Raw genomic sequence first — 16,665 nt, 5'->3', positions numbered from 1 at the left:
TGTCTTGAGACAGAGTCTCGCTGTGTCACCTAGGCTGGAGTGCAGTGGTGCAATCTTGGCTCACTGCAACCTCCGCCTCCCGGGTTCAAGTGATTCTTCTGCCTCAGCCTCCCGAGTAGCTGGGACTACAGGCGCGTGCCACCACGCCTGGCTAATTTCTGTATTTTTAGTAGAGACGTGGTTTCACCATATTGGCCAGGCTGGTATCGAACTCCTGACCTTGTGATCTGCCAGCCTCAGCCTTCCAAAGTGCTGGGATTACAGGCGTGAGCCACCACACCCGGCTGGAAGTAATTTCTTTCCTGGTGCTATGGTCCTCCAGTAGTGTACATTTCTTCCTTTTCTTCCCTTCCCTTTCCCCTTCCCCTTCCCCTTCCCCTTTCCTTTCTCTCTCACTCTGTGGCCCAGGCTGGAGTGCAGTGGCGTGATCTCGGCTCACTGCACCCGGGTTCAAGTGATTCTCCTGCCTCAGCCTCCCAAGTAGCTGGGATTACAGGCACCCGCCACTGCGCCTGGTTAATTTTTGTAGTTTTAGTAGAGATTGGGTTTCACCATGTTAGCCAGGCTGGTCTTGAACTCCTGACCTCATGATCCACCCACCTTGGTCTCCCAAAGTGCTGAGATTACAGACGTGAGCCACCACGCCCGGCTGCATATTTCTTTTATGTCACTTTATACACTAGATGGTCACTTCAAATATTTACTATAATTGGATGGTTTAAATTTTGTTGATATTTTTCACTTTGAATGTTTTTCCCACTAGATTAGGAGTGTCGTGAGTATCTTTATCATTATTAATTACTTAGCATATTACTTTGTACTTGCAGGTATTTAACAAATATTTTAGAATAACAATACAGTTAACGGTGGTACCCCAGACCGATAAAAACCCAGAAAATCTTGTCATTGTTTTTTATAGTTGAACGCATGAGGAATGGGATTGATATCCTGGTTGGAACACCAGGTCGTATCAAAGACCACATACAGAGTGGCAAACTAGATCTCACCAAACTTAAGCATGTTGTCCTGGATGAAGTGGACCAGATGTTGGATATGGGATTTGCTGATCAAGTGGAAGAGATTCTAAGTGTGGCGTACAAGAAAGGTAATCCACAAATTCAAGAAGCTGATAAAAAAGACCAAAGGAAGGGTGGTAACTAAATAATTGTCTTTATTTATTTATTTATTTTGAGGCAGAATTTCACTGTCTCACTCTGTTGCCCAGCCTGGAGTGCAGTGGCATAGTCTTGGCTCACTGTAACCTCTGTCTCCTGGGTTCAAGTGACTCCCGTGCCTCAGCCACCCGCGTAGCTGGGATTACAGGCACCCGCCACCACGCCTGGCTAATTTTCGTATTTTTAGTAGAGATGGAGTTTCACCATATTGCCCAGGCTGGTCTCAAACTCCCAGCCCCAAGTGATCCGCCTGCGTCACCCTCCCAAAGTGCTGGGATTAGAGCATGAGCCACTGCGCCTGGCCTGGTGACTAAGTAGTTTTCTAAGAGATGAATAAGCCCTTGGGAAATTGGAAGGGGGCTTATTTTATCTAGAAATTTGGATTAAAAAAAAAAAAAAAGTCATTACTCTGGGATTAAAGCTGGTGAGGAAAAAAAAAGTCATGATTTATCATATAACCACAATGGGGAAGACTTGGGAAAGTAAAAGAAGAAAAATATCATCATCTGTCATCTTGGTGTGGTCTACTTTTGTTGTATTCCTGAAGTTTTGCATTTTATTGTATATATGTTGATTATACTCTGACTATACATATAAAAATTCAGCAAAAATACTGTATGAAGTGGTTGGCCATGATTTAATTCTACTTTCTGCCTATTTTGATTTTTTATTCAATATAAATAATTCTGTTTAGCCACTTTTATATGGGTAGCTTCTCACCTCAATATCTGGAATTGGCTTTTTTTTTTTTTTTTTTTCCTTTTGAGACAGGGTCTAAATCTTTCACCCAGGCTGGAGTGCAGTGGTGGGATCTTGCCTCATTGCAGCCTCCACCTTCCAGGTTCAAGCGATCCTCCAAGTAGCTGGGACTATAGGCATGCGCCACCATGCCCAGCTAATTTTTCTGTTTTTTGTAGTGATGGGTTTCACCATGCTGTCCAGGCTGGTCTCGAACTCTTGGGCTCAAGTGATCCTCCCTTCCACTTTGGCCTCCCAAAGTGCTGGGATTACAGATGTGATCTACCACAGCCGCCCTTTTTTTATTTTTAAGATAGGCCCTCACCCTGTCACTCAGGCTGGAGTACAGTGGTACCATCATAGCTCACTGCGTCCCTGAACTTCTGGGCCTCAGCTTCCTGAGTAGCTAGGGCTACGGGGGTGTACCACCATGCCTGGCTAATGTTTTTATTATGCATAGAGACAGGGTGTCACTGTGTTGCCCAGGCTTGTCTTGATTCCTGGCCTCAAGTGATCCTCCTGCCTCTACCTCTGAAAGCATTGGAATTACAGGCATGAGCCACTGTGCCTGGCCTGGAATTGGTTCTTTAGGATAGATTTCCAGAAGTGGAATTACTGAACTTAAAAGTGTAAATAATTCATGCTCCTCAATATACATTGTCAGATTCTCTCCAGAAGGGTTTGACCACACTTCTATTTGGAATGTTTGAGAATGTGATGTCACTCTTAAGTAGAATTGAATAAACAAAAATAGTAGCTGGACTCAATGATTGGACAAGAATTCTAAATTCATAAAATATTAAGAATAGAAATCTTAGAATATATTTCGTTTGTAATTCAAAGCCTAAATGGTCAGAAAGCAAAATAACTTTCAAGTACTTTCACTATTTTAAGGATCTTTTAGATAAATTACCTAGTGGTTTCTTTGCCCATTGGGAAACCTCTGTCTTCCAGTTTTGTGTCCTCAGTACCTGACTTGCCTCAGGTGGTTGCTGGTGAACATTGATGGACTGTGGAAGTGTTAGGTTAGGTGGAATACTATGTAGGCTTGTTTGGATTATTCATACTGACTTTTTTTTTCCCCTCCTCAAAGATTCTGAAGACAATCCCCAAACATTGCTTTTTTCTGCAACTTGCCCTCATTGGGTATTTAATGTTGCCAAGAAATACATGAAATCTACATATGAACAGGTGGACCTGATTGGTAAAAAGACTCAAAAAACGGCAATAACTGTGGAGGTAAATTATTTACTTAGTTGCCAGAATATAAAATTGTATATTATTATTTTCTTGTCTGTTAGTATTAAGACTGGCAAATACTGTTTTTCCGGATAAATACTAAATCCATGTGAAAAGCCAAGGAAAGATATTTCTATTTGAGCTATATATGAGATCTGTGTTTTTATTTTTAGTTTTTGTTTTTTGAGATGGAGTCTCGCTCTGTCGCCAGGCTGGAGTGCAGTGGCGCGATCTCTGCTCACTGCAACCTCTACCTCCTGGATTCTCCTGCTGAAGCCTCCCTAGTGGCTGGGACTACAGGTGTGCGCCACCACACCCAGCTTAATTTTTGTATTTTTAGTAGAGATAGGGTTTCACTATGTTGGCCAGGATAGTCTCAATCTCTTGACCTTGTGATCCGCCCACCTCGGCCTCCCAAAGTGCTGGGATTACAGGTGTGAGCCACCACGCCCGGCCCAATATCTGTGTTTTTAAAATTTCATCATGTGATGGCCTCATTTCATTTCAGAATAATTTGGAACTTAAATCTATCTGAATTATGTAAACGTAAATCACACAATTTAAACATTAGAGGGCAGCAGAGAAACCTAGTGCTTTGGGTTTAAGCTTAAAAGTGTTGAAGTTTAAAATTTCACTTTTGATTCTGATACCTAGATGAATTAATTTCACTGAGGAACAGACCTGGATATTAATCTACAGATTGGATTCTTAAGTAAATGAAAGGGCAAAACATACAGAAACTTGTTGGTTATTTGGTTTCCTGTAGAAAGCTAGGGAATGGCATTTCCTTTCCAGCATTTTCCTGGTTGTCAGAAAATAAAGTTAGGTGCTCCTTAGAGAAAGGGGAGAGGCATGGGGAGATGGGCAGATCATGTTGCTTTCTGCTTTAATGACTTATTTAGGTTTTTTTCTCTCTGCAGTGGTGGCTGCAGATAGCTCTTATCAGGCTTGAGTAGTTGTTTCCAGGAGCAAGACATTAGAACATTAGTGTTGTGCTCATTGATCATTGTGTTGTGATTTTAGTTTCCAGCAAAGCTTTACTAACTAGATGTTTTTTTTCTTCTTCTTATATAAGCATCTGGCTATTAAGTGCCACTGGACTCAGAGGGCAGCAGTTATTGGGGATGTCATCCGAGTATATAGTGGTCATCAAGGACGCACTATCATCTTTTGTGAAACCAAGAAAGAAGCCCAGGAGCTGTCCCAGAATTCAGCTATAAAGCAGGTTGGTCCTTCCCCTTATGCCAGCAAAGCTGGGGATATCAACAAATCTTCACCTTGGGCATATTTGCTCTTGGTCTAATTTTCATTCATTCAGTGAATACCAGTTTAGTTTCTTTTAGTTTAGAAATGAGAGGAAGCTACTTTTTTTTTTTTTTTAATTGAGGCAGAGTCTCACTCTGTTACCCAGGCTGGAGTTCAGTGGTGTGATCTGGGCTCTCTGCTTCCCTGAGTTCAAGTGATTCTCCCACTTCAGCCTCCCAAGTAGCTGGGGTTACAGGTGGGTACCACCACGCCTGGTTAATTTTTTTTTTCTTTTTTTTTTTGAGATGGAGTCTCGCTTCTTTGCCCAGGCTGGACTGCAATGGTGCGATCTTGGCTCACTGAAACCTCCACCTCCTGGGTTCAAGCGATTCTCCTGCCTCAGCCTCCTGAGTAGCTGGGATTACAGGCATGTGCCAGCGCACCCAGCTAGTTTTTGTATTTTTTAGCAGAGATGGGGTTTCACCATGTTGGCCAGGTTGGTCTTGAACTCCTGACCTCAAGTGATCCACCTGCCTTGGCTGCTCAAAATGCTGGGATTATAGGCATGAGCCGAGCCACTGCACCTGGCCAATTTTTTGTTTGTTTGTTTTGGAGACAGGTTCTCACTTCCTTTGCCCAGGCTGAAGTGAAGTGCACTGGCGTGATCTTGGCTCACTGTAGCCTCAACCTCCAGGTAGCATGCACTACCATACCTGACTTTTTTTTCTGGATGGTGTTTTATTGTTGATATAATTCAAGTGCCACATATTACCATTTTAAAATGTACAGTTCAGTGGCTTTTAGCATAATCATGAGGTTGTGCCATAGTCACTACTATCTAATTGGTAAGACTTTTTTTTTTATCATCAACTTTTAGGTTCAAGGGTACATGTTAGGATGGGCAGGTTTGTTACATAGGTAAACGCAAGCAAAGATGGCTTGCTGCACAGATCATCCCATAACCTATGTGTTAAGCCCAGCATTTATTAGCTGTTCTACCTGATGCTCTCCTATCCACCCTCCACTAACTTTATTTTATTTTATTTTTTTATTTCTAGTAGAGACCGAGTCTTGCCATATTGCCCAGGCTGGTCTCAAACCCCAGGCTCAAGCAGTCTACCTGTTTGGGCCTCCCAAAGTGCATGAGCCACTGCACCTGGCCTCACTTCTTTCTGATAATTAGAGTGTACATGTTAGAGCTCTTAATCTGTCATGGCATCTCACCGTACAAATGAGGAAAGGGTGGCTCAGACCTAAGGTTACACTGACAAAATAGGTTTGATCACTCTTCTGTCATATTCTCAACTTCAATAAGTAAAGTTGGATACAGTTGGAATTGATGACTGAGGATCTTGAAATAATATTGAGGCTTATCCATTCAAGACACATTTTCCCCTTTGTAATGTTTTCAACAGGCATATCACCAAAATATGAATGTCTTTTACAGGCCTAATTGATTATGAGAAAAAGTACTTGTGTTGTTGGAGCTGGTGTTCTTACATCCGTTTATTTATTGGCAGGATGCCCAGTCATTGCATGGAGACATTCCACAGAAGCAAAGGGAAATCACCCTGAAAGGTTTTAGAAATGGTAGTTTTGGAGTTCTGGTGGCAACCAATGTTGCTGCACGTGGGTTAGACATCCCTGAGGTTGATTTGGTTATACAAAGCTCTCCACCAAAGGTATGTACTTTATGCTTAGATTTTATTTTGTTTCTTTTGGGTATTAAAACAAATGGGAAATTGTACTATTTACTTTGATATAATTAGTATATAGCTATCTTTTGAGTGCTGGGATGCTAAAGGTGATTTTGAGAATGAACCTGTTATAAGACACCCCCCTCAGAACTGACACTTGAATAGAAGTGCAATCAGCAGACAGAGGTTCAAAAGGTGACTTTGGGATATAGTGTGATTTTTGAGCCAAACCTTGAAGATGGGTGGAAGGACTTAGATGGGATAGGGGTAAGTAAGATAGATAAATGCATGAGTCTAGAGGACAGGGGAGAGAAAGGGCTTGTAATTAACCTCTGTGGTTAGAGATGCTTAGGTTTGTGAGTTATAGGAACCTCTCAAGGAGGATCCTGAAGCATAGTTTACTTGATGTGGATAGTTTTCATGTAAATAAAGGTTGTTCTAAAGGTATTCCAGTCACTTCCAACATGAAGACCCCATAATCTCACCCAAATTGGCAAATCCCCTATGGTTAGAGGCTACTTACAACAATGGGGAAAAATAACTGAAGACTGTGAATTCACCAGTTCTTAAAAAGGAAGTCCTGCCGGGCACGGTGGCTCACGCCTGTAATCCCAGCACTTTGGGAGGCCAAGGCAGGTGGATCACGAGGTCAGGAGATCGAGACCATCCTGGCTAACACGGTGACACCCCGTCTCTACTAAAAATACAAAAAATTAGCCAGGCGTGGTGGCAAGCGCCTGTAGTCCCAGCTACTCAGGAGGCTGAGACGGGAGAATGACGTGAACCCGGGAGGCGGAGCTTGCAGTGAGCTGAGATCGCGCCACTGCACTCCAGCGTGGACTACAGAGCGAGACTCCGTCTCAAAAAAAAAAAAAGGAAGAAAAGGAAGTCCTATGAGTGTGTGGTATAAACATTGTTTCATGAGCCTTTAGACTTTTTGATATGGTAGCCCCTAGCTGTGTTGAGCACTTGAAATGTGGGTGATCTGAATTGATCTGTAAAATACAAGTGTAAAATACATACTGCATAACTTTTCATTATGCGGTCTGAATTTTGAAGACTTATGAAAGAATATAAAATATTGCATTGGTACCCTGGTTTGTATAGATAGTATACTGAAATGATAAGACTTGGATATATTGACTGGTGTGGTGGCTCATGCCTGTAATCCTAGCACTTTGGGAGGCTGAGGCAAACGGATCACTTAAGGTCAGGAGTTCGAGACCAGCCTGGCCAACATGGTGAAACTCTGTGAAACCCTGTCTCTATTAAAAATTCAAAAACTAGCCAGGCCTGATGTCGGGTGTCTGTCGTCGCATCTACTTGGGAGGCTGAGGCAGCAGAATCACTTGAATCTGGAAGGCGGAGGTTGCAGTGAGCTGAGATTATGCCACTGCATTCCAGCCTGAGTGACAGAGCGAGACTCTCTCTCAAAAGAAAAAAAAAAGACTTGATATATTGAGTTAAAATACATTAAACTTCTTAAAGAAATCTTTTCAGTGTGTCTACTGGAAGATTGAAAATTGGAATTACATATATGCCTCTAATGGACAAGCACTATTTAGACAATGCTCTTTGTAAATTTGCCTATAGGACAGGGACCACTGTTCTAGAAGCTTTAAAAATTGCCAGAGGTCAACCGGGCGCGGTGGCTCATGCCTGTAATCACAACACTTTGGGAGGCCGAGGCAGGTGGATCACGAGGTCAGGAGTTTGAGGCCAGCCTGACCAACATGGTGAAACCCTGTCTCTACTAAAAATACAAAAAAAATTAGCCAGGTATGGTGGCACGTGCCTGTAATGCCAGCTACTCAGGAGGCTGAGGCAGGAGAATTGCTTGAATCTGGGAGGTGGAGGTTGCAGTGAGCTGAGATTGTGCCACTGCACTCCAGCCTGAGCAACAGAGAAAGACTCTGTCTCAAAAAAAAAAAAAAAAAAAATTGCCAGAGGTTTTTAAATTGAAGTGCTAAGGGACCTTCTCCCTCATGCCCCCAGGCTTATAACCACAATTGCTAGTGTTCACTGACCTGCATAGGCTACTCAGGTGTTTGTCTCTCTTTTTTGGTTTAGTGTTATTTATGTATTTTACTTCAATAGGATGTAGAGTCCTACATTCATCGATCCGGGCGGACTGGCAGAGCTGGAAGGACGGGGGTGTGCATCTGCTTTTATCAACACAAGGAAGAATATCAATTAGTACAAGTGGAGCAAAAAGCGGTACAACTATTCTTACCTTTCATTAAGCAAATGTTGAGTTCTAAAGTCAGTCTTTAGTTTCTTCGATTTTTATCCACTTTAAAATATTTTTATTTCTAGTGTGTGGCAATGACTGAAAGCTTACTGTTAAGTACATATGTTGTCCTGTGATAAAAGGCCCATTCTGAAGTAACTTTGCATTTGAAAACAGTGGTTTTGTTTTCATATGTTTGAAAGGCAGTTTTCAGACAATGATAATATGAACCAGAGATAATTAAGATTGAGGGGCTATAGGAATTGCTTGAAAATCAAATGAATTTGGGCATGTCAAAAGGATAAAGGGGAGAAGAGACTAATTTTTCCTCCAGAAGAATTGGAATAGTGTGTGTAGATTCTTGCCCCTTCAGGGGCTTAACTCATCTTCTTCCTCTTGAGTGGACTGCACTCAGGGACTTGCTTTCAAAGAATAGAGTAAGGTGGGAAGTGAGGACTTTACCGTGGAGAGATGAACAAACACTACCTGGGCCCGCTGATTGTGGGTCACGTCATCAGTGATAGGCACATAGGCATGTGCCCCGATAAGAGGTGGTGAGGCGAGCATTCACGCCGGGTATTCCTCCCCCAAGTATATAACCCTGAGCATGAGGAAAACACCAGACAACCTCAAATGGAGGGACATTCTACAGAACTGTTGACCAGCACTCCTTAAAACTTTCAGTCATGAAAAACAAGGAAAGAAGGAAAGACAGACATGGAATAAAGTCTGGGGTTTGGTTAATAGTTTAGCAATGTTGGTTTCTTAGTTGAAACAAATATACCTTAACAGTGTAAGATGTTAACAGTAGCAGAAACCTGGAGCTCTCTGAACTGTCTTTGTAGCTTTTCTGTAAATCTATAATTGAAAATTCATTTTTTAAGGTAATAAATACATTTGGCCTATATTTAAAAAATTAGGGAACTACTTTATCTTATTGGAAACAATTGATGGCCATTGTACATTAAACTGTGGTTCATTTTCCTGTAGGGAATTAAGTTCAAACGAATAGGTGTTCCTTCTGCAACAGAAATAATAAAAGCTTCCAGCAAAGATGCCATCAGGTATGTCCCCTACCACTGCTATGGTCTGTTTTAGTGTTTGTTCAAATACTGCATGTCTTTGTACAGTAATAAGATTTGACTTTTTAAAAATTTATTTTTTTAATTTTTGAGACAGGGTCTGACTATGTTGCCCAGGCTGGTCTCAAACTCCTGGGCTCAAGCAGTCCTCCCACCTCAGCCTCCCAAGGTACTAAGATTACAGGTGTGATACTCATTCCTGTCCAATCCTGTTTACCAAAGGAAACCACTATTAAAATAGTTTGCTTTGTCTAGGATATTTTAAGAGATAATATCTTAGGTATAGTATAAGTGCTTCTCACCCACTGGCTGATTAGACCACAGATTACATTCCAAATCTACGTTAATCGAGTTCCTCACCTGGTAGGATGAAAGTTGATTGTTTCGTTAATATTAAACGTCTAGATGCTGAGGATTGGGTTCATTAACCGTTTGTCAAATGGAGGTGCTGCTGACATTGGAGGCAAGAGAATTATTTTTTATGGGATTGTCCTGCAAATGGAAGGATATTTAGCTGTTTAGGATCCGTGGCTGATTCCCCTGTGCAGCATACTCAGGGTAGGTAGGGTTGGCATTATAAAAACCAGAAGCCATTTTCCAGATGCCTCCTGGTGGTGACCTACATTCTCTGTTAAAGAACCACTCATTTTGGGCATCATTTTTATAGTGGTTTCCACAATTACTGCAAATGCTTATTTAAAAAACAGACACAGGGAGTCCATGATCAAAGGAAATCCTGGATGTCAATCAGCATGTTAATAGTTCAGGAAAGTTTTGTAAATGAAAGAGTTTTGGGCCAGGCATGGTGGCTCATACCTGTAATCCCAGCACTTTGGGAGGCTGGGGTAGGCGGATTGCTTGAGCTCAGGAGTTCAAGACCAGTCTGGCCAACACAGCAAAACCTCATCTCTATAAAAAATACAAAAATTAGATGTGATGGCACATGCCTGTAGTCCCAGCTACTCTGGAGGCTGAGATGGGTGGATTGCATGAGCCCGGGAGGTTGAGGCTGCAGTGAGCTGTGATTGTGCTACTGTACTCCACCCTGGGTGGCAGAGTGAGACTGTCTCAAAAAAAAAGAAAGAGAAGGAAGGAAGGAAGGAAGGAAGAAGACAGGGAAGGGAGGAAAGGAAGGATGAGTGGGTTTTTTTTGTTTGTTTGTTTGTTTTTTGAGACGGAGTCTTACTCTGTCGCCCAGGCTGGAGTGCAATGGTGCAATCTCATCTCACTGCAAGCTCCGCCTCCCTGGTTCACACCCTTCTCCTGCCTCAGCCTCCCGAGTAGCTGGGACTACAGGCACCCACCACCATTGCTGGCTAATTTTTTGTATTTTTAGTAGAGACGGGGTTTCACCGTGTTAGCCAGGATGGTCTCGATCTCCTGACCTCGTGATCCACCTGCCTTGGCCTCCCAAGGTGCTGGGATTACAGGCGTGAGCCACCGTGCCTGGCCCAGAAGAGTGTGTTTTAACTACATTTTTCAAATTTATTTTAGCATGGCGTTTTTTTTTAAGTGTCCTACAGACGGGGTTCCCTTGGGTGCCTGTTAAGGAGAGTTGGGGTTAGATGGCGAAGAAGGGGAATGGGACAAAGATGCTGGTGGTATACAACAAACAGCCTCCAGAGTGCCAGCCCTGACACTGCTGCATGTCACTTTCTACCCTTTTACTGGATGATCTTTTTTAACTTTGAATGGGACATTTATTATTGCCAAGATAATAGTGACCCCCTTAAAAACGTGCAAATAGTCCCATAAACGTCCTTATCATTTTTTCAACTGACTTTGGAGGTCTTTTTCTTATTTCTTTTATTTTCTTTTTTTTTAAAAGAGATGGGGTTTCTTAAAATGATTATGTGTGGCACAGTCATAGCTCACTGTAGCCTCAAGCAATCCTCCCACCTCAGCCTCCCAAGTAGTTGGGACTACAGGCATGTGCCACCACACCCAGCTTTTTTTTCAACTTCAGAATGGAAATAGGTATTTTCTGATCCTAAAAGTAACACATGCTTCTTGTATAAAAACTCTTGACATTATTCATCATCACATCTAATGGTAGTATAACATTTTATTATATCTGTTTTGTGGTTTATATAAGCAGTCCAGATGATGCACATTTTAAAATTGTTTATACTTTTTGTGTATCATAAGTAACACCGTGGTGGACTTCTTGTTTTATTATTTCCTTAGGATAAAATGGTGCGGTAGGTGGTAAATTAGAATTGCATACAGTCAAAGGAATGGATGTACTACTATAGAAATATGATGATTATACACTGCATCAAAATAAATGTGTTACACATGTGAAAGATTTGCAAAGTTACTCATTTATCTTGAGATGTCTTAGAAATGAAATCTGTCCATTTCTAGTATCCTTTTTCCTAACACACTCTCAAACAACAGGCTTTTGGATTCCGTGCCTCCCACTGCCATTAGTCACTTCAAGCAATCAGCTGAGAAGCTGATAGAGGAGAAGGGAGCTGTGGAAGCTCTGGCAGCAGCACTGGCCCACATTTCAGGTGCCACGTCCGTAGACCAGCGCTCCTTGATCAACTCAAATGTGGTAAGGTTCTGCGGCACATTCCTGATGCTTCATAATTTGGGGTATGAACAGGATGTGAAAGGGTTTCATTTAAACTTCCCAGTTGTTTTCACTTTCTCATGAAGGTAGTAAAGTATTAATTGTATTTTACAATTTCTGGCCAGACATGGTGGCTCATATCTGTAATCCCAGCCCTTTGGGAGGCACAGGTGGGAGGATGGCTTGAGCCTACAAGTTTGAGATCACCCTGGGCAACCTAGTGATACTCTGTCTCTACAAAAAAATAAAAATAAAAAATTAGCTGGGTGTGGTGGCATGCTGTGGTCCCAGCTACCTGGGAGGCTGGGACGGGAGGAGGGAGTATCACTTGAGCCCAGGAGGTTGAGGCTGCAAGGATCCACGATGGTGCCACTGCATTCCAGCCTGGGTGACAGAGTGAGACTCTGTCTCAAAAAAGAATAGAACCAATAATTCCTGTGTTTAAACACATGTACACATATATACACACACATGCAAATCCATAGAGGCAGAAAATATGAGTGGTCCCCAGTGGCTATGTGGAGGGAGGAATGGCAGTGGCTAGTAATGGACACAGGATTCTTTTGGGTGGATTATGACATGGCTGAAATTTTACATAGTGCTGAATGGTTGCAGATCTTACCAGTATAGTAAAATAAAAAACACTGGATTGTGTACTTTAAATGGTGAATTTTGTGGTATGTGATTTTTAATTGTTTTAATCCTAAAGTAGCCCAAACATATGTATGCATAAATGCATATAATACATTTAGGCAGCATACCTAGAAACTTTAGAAGGTGTATACTTTTCCTGTAAATTCAAATTTTTATTGAGATAATTGTAGCTTTACATGTAGTTGTAAGAAATAATACAGAGAGATCCTTCGTGTACTCTGCCCAGCTTCCCTAAAAGGCAAATGTATTTTGTAAAAATATAAAATTTTGGAAAACTGTAATACCACAACCAAGATATTGACATTCAGTCTTACTCAGAGTTCCCCAAGTAAAACCAGAGACTGTTTGTACTAATTGTTTGTGTGAGGTATATGTTTTTAGGAATAACTTTTCAAGAAATATTTTAGAATCACAAAAGCAGGTATTTACCAATTAGGTTTATTTTCAGCACTTTAATTTTATTCCCCTTTCTTCTGTAAGGGTTTTGTGACCATGATCTTGCAGTGCTCAATTGAAATGCCAAATATTAGTTATGCTTGGAAAGAACTTAAAGAGCAGCTGGGCGAGGAGATTGATTCCAAAGTGAAGGGAATGGTTTTTCTCAAAGGAAAACTGGTAAGGCTGGGGTCTCTTGTAACCTTGATGGGGCTTTATGTGGGCAGGAAAGCATAAAGTGGTGTGGGTTCTTCCTCTTCTGTGGGAATGCTGCATCTCTTCACTCTCTCATCTTCCCTGGGTAATCTCATCTGTGATCCTCAGTTGCCACTCTGCCACTGACAACTAGTGTACCTCTATCTCCAGCCTGTACCATTCTTCTCACAGTGCCAGACTGGATCCAGCTGCTTCCCTGACATCTCCACCTAAATAGCTTATTTAAAGTAACTTTTTCAGAATCTTTTTTTTCTTTGCAATCCTTTTCTAGCACTGGACTTATTCAGAATCTTGAATTCAAATTAAAAATGAAAACTTTTGCCTCCTAAACCTGGTGTTCTTTCTTCTGAGGACTTCTCTTGGTTAATGCCATAGACTTATCACAAGGATTCTCAAACATTTTGGTTTCACAATCCCTTTAGCAAATGTTAGGGACACCCAAAAACTTTAGTTTATATGGGTTATATCTGTTGATACTTACTGTATTAGAAATTAAAACTGGAACTCTAAAACACAATATCATTTTCCATTAGCCATCAGAGCAATGATTTTATCACGTCATATAGTGTCTAGGAAACTCCACTGAACCCTTGAGACAATGGGTGTGGAAAGGGCAGCATTATTATGAAAATAATTTTGACTTGGCGAAGCCCCTGAAAGATTTTCAGGTTTCCAGGTGTCCACTGGCCTAGTGAACCAATTAGGTTTATCTTCAGCTTATCGCATGTCTAGCCATGTTGTTTATCTCCACAAAACTTGTGGGATAAAGTCTCAACCCTTTCATAGGAGGGTAAGATCCTTCATGTCCTGGCCTCTGCTAGCCTTACAGCTTCATTTCTACCAACACCATTTACTCCAGCAGTGCCCACTACACCATGTTTATCTCATCCTCAGTGCCTGCTGAACCTACTATTTATAGTAATCTTTTGGCCGGGTGCGGTGGCTCACACTTGTAATCTCAGCACTTTGGGAGGCCAAGGTGGGCGGATCACCTGAGGTCTGGAGTTTGAGACCAACCTGACCAACATAGAGAAATGCTGTCTCTACTAAAAATACAAAATTAGCCAAGGATGATGGTGTATGCCTGTAATCCCAGCTGCTTGCAAGGCTGAGGCAGGATAATCACTTGAAAACCCAGGAGGCAGAAGTTGCAGTGAGCCCAGATTGCGCCATTGCACTCCAGCCTGGGCAACAAGAGTGAAATTCTGTCTCAAAAAAAAAAAATGTTGTATATATATAAATCGTTTCCTCCAAAGTAGCTTTTATGACTTTGCTTAGCCTTAAATCTTACCAGGCAATATTAGGGGCATCTTTATCTGTACTTCAAAGTCTTTAGGACACATGTTTATGCAGGTAAACTTTTACCTTGCTGTGTTTGCTTACGGAGAGCCTCAAGAACACTCAAAGGCAAAAACTGTTTTCTAGTTACCTCTATCCCCAGTGAATGCCTGGGATTATACTCTACTTCATAAATATGTAAGTGAAGATTACCATGAATGGCAAAATCCACCAGTAGGTGATGATACCTATGTTGTGATTGGGTAAATTTTGGGGTGAAAGGGGTGTTCCTTATAAAATACTGCAGTTGAAGACAGCAGGGAGAGGAGTGCCTGTATTAGTTAACACATAATTTGACTATATTTTTAGATGATTTCCTTGATTGGAGAGGATGGCACTTAATATTAAAAATGGTGTCCTGGCTAGGTGCCATGGCTCACACCTGTAATCTCAGTATTTTGGGAAGCTGAGTTGGGAAGATAATTCTTGAGACTGGCCTGGGCAACATAGTGACACCCTATCTCTACCAAAAAAAAAAAAAAAAAAAAAAAGCCAGGTGTAGTGGCATGCCAAAGTTACAGTAAGTTGTTAATTGCACCACAGTACTCCAGCCTAGGCAGTAGAGCAAGACCCTATCTTAAGAGGAAAAAAAAAAGATGGTGTCCTGTATTATTTTTTTCATACTCTTACAGAAGGCTGAAGTAAGAAAAACTAGACAATTAACAATAGAAGATCACTTGTTCTTCACTTTTAGTTAGGTCATTCTGAATAGCTGGCATTGCTTTTCTGATGGAAGGCAGTATATAGTTTAACTATAGGTTTTAGAGCCATACAGACGAGATTTTAAATACTTGCTCCATTTAATAGCTGTGGGGCCTTAGACTAGTCAGTTAACCTTTCCAAGCCTGTTTGCTCAGCAATAAAATGTAGCTAATAGCCACTAGAGGGTTAGCGCGGTGTTAATAGCTAAGACTCTGTCTATAGTTAGAAAGTCCTAATTCGTTTGGAGTTTTTTTTTTTCAGTATTCCTTGTCTTTCTGCAGTGTACTTTTGCCAGCTGTAATGTATTAGCTTTGGTCTAAAGTTCATCTAAAATTATACCTGGTGGTTTTTTTTGCTTTATGTTTTTTGTTTTCTTTTTTTCACAGAATACGTGGTCTTTTAAAGGGAGTATTTTTATTGTGCGTTGGTTGGATTAACTTCCATTTACTTTGATTTCTAGGGTGTTTGCTTTGATGTACCTACCGCATCAGTAACAGAAATACAGGTATTCTTTTCTCTTAGATTTTAAAGTTAATGTACCTAAATTGTAGAATGTTAATTATGAAAATAGAGAATAATAGATTGGGGAACAATAGTTCTGGTTCCTTTCGTAAGAGATAATTGATAATTAAATTTTGGAATATTCCCCCCTAGCTTTTTAATTCTGAACAGCTTTTGTAGTTGAACCCACCTGGTTTCTGTAATTCCTTTATACAAAGTTGTGAACGATACCCAGCTCTCCCCGCCCTTTAACATACATATGTTATACAGGTTTTGTGTGTGTGTGTGTGTGTGCACATGTGTGTGTGTGTTTTCAGAGTCTTGCTCTGTCGCCCAGGCTGGAGTGCAGTGGTGCAATCTTGGTTCACTGCAACCTCCACCTCCTGGGTTCAAGCGATTCTCTTGCCTCAGTTTCCCAAGTAACTGGGATCATAGGTCCACCATCACCCCTGACTAATTTTTTGTCTTTTACTAGAGATGGGAGTTTCGCCATGTTGGCCAGGCTGGTCTCGAACTCCTGACCTCAGGTGATCCACTCACCTCCCAAAGTGCTGGGATTATAGGCATGAGCCACCACATCCAGCCTACAGGTGTTCATAGACATTTAAAATTGTTACATCTTTATTCAGTACTGTGAGAAATGTGTGCTTAATATATTTGTTTTATTACCTTTGGCTGTAGATACCCTGTAGCAATTGAGTTGAATAAATGGTTTAATAACTTAATAAATGAAGTAGTGATGAGGGCTATTTCTCATAATAAAACTATATTTTCCCACACTTTAGTGACACTGGCTTTTGGACCATGATGGTTGGCCAGTGTTATTTTTGACCAG

At 41.3% G+C, this 16,665-nt stretch overlaps 1 protein-coding gene across 1 annotated transcript in view; it reads left to right on the top strand.

Annotated features, from left to right (window-relative positions):
• DDX21 (DExD-box helicase 21) overlaps positions 1-16,665 on the top strand; it is a 30,346-nt gene that overhangs the window by 10,733 nt on the left and 2,948 nt on the right. Inside the window, exons 6-14 of the mRNA XM_005565678.5 lie at positions 920-1,105; positions 3,007-3,152; positions 4,228-4,377; positions 5,918-6,079; positions 8,192-8,311; positions 9,315-9,388; positions 11,807-11,966; positions 13,119-13,253; positions 15,790-15,834. Of these exons, the coding sequence (XP_005565735.2) occupies positions 920-1,105; positions 3,007-3,152; positions 4,228-4,377; positions 5,918-6,079; positions 8,192-8,311; positions 9,315-9,388; positions 11,807-11,966; positions 13,119-13,253; positions 15,790-15,834 (1,178 nt within the window). The remainder of the gene's footprint in view (positions 1-919; positions 1,106-3,006; positions 3,153-4,227; positions 4,378-5,917; positions 6,080-8,191; positions 8,312-9,314; positions 9,389-11,806; positions 11,967-13,118; positions 13,254-15,789; positions 15,835-16,665) is intronic.

The sequence above is a fragment of the Macaca fascicularis genome, chromosome 9, assembly GCF_037993035.2.
Source record: "Macaca fascicularis isolate 582-1 chromosome 9, T2T-MFA8v1.1".
Classification (NCBI taxonomy): Eukaryota; Metazoa; Chordata; class Mammalia; order Primates; family Cercopithecidae; genus Macaca; species Macaca fascicularis.
The sequence above is the reverse complement of the archived record's forward strand: the minus strand, read 5'-3'. Positions and strand labels throughout refer to the sequence as shown.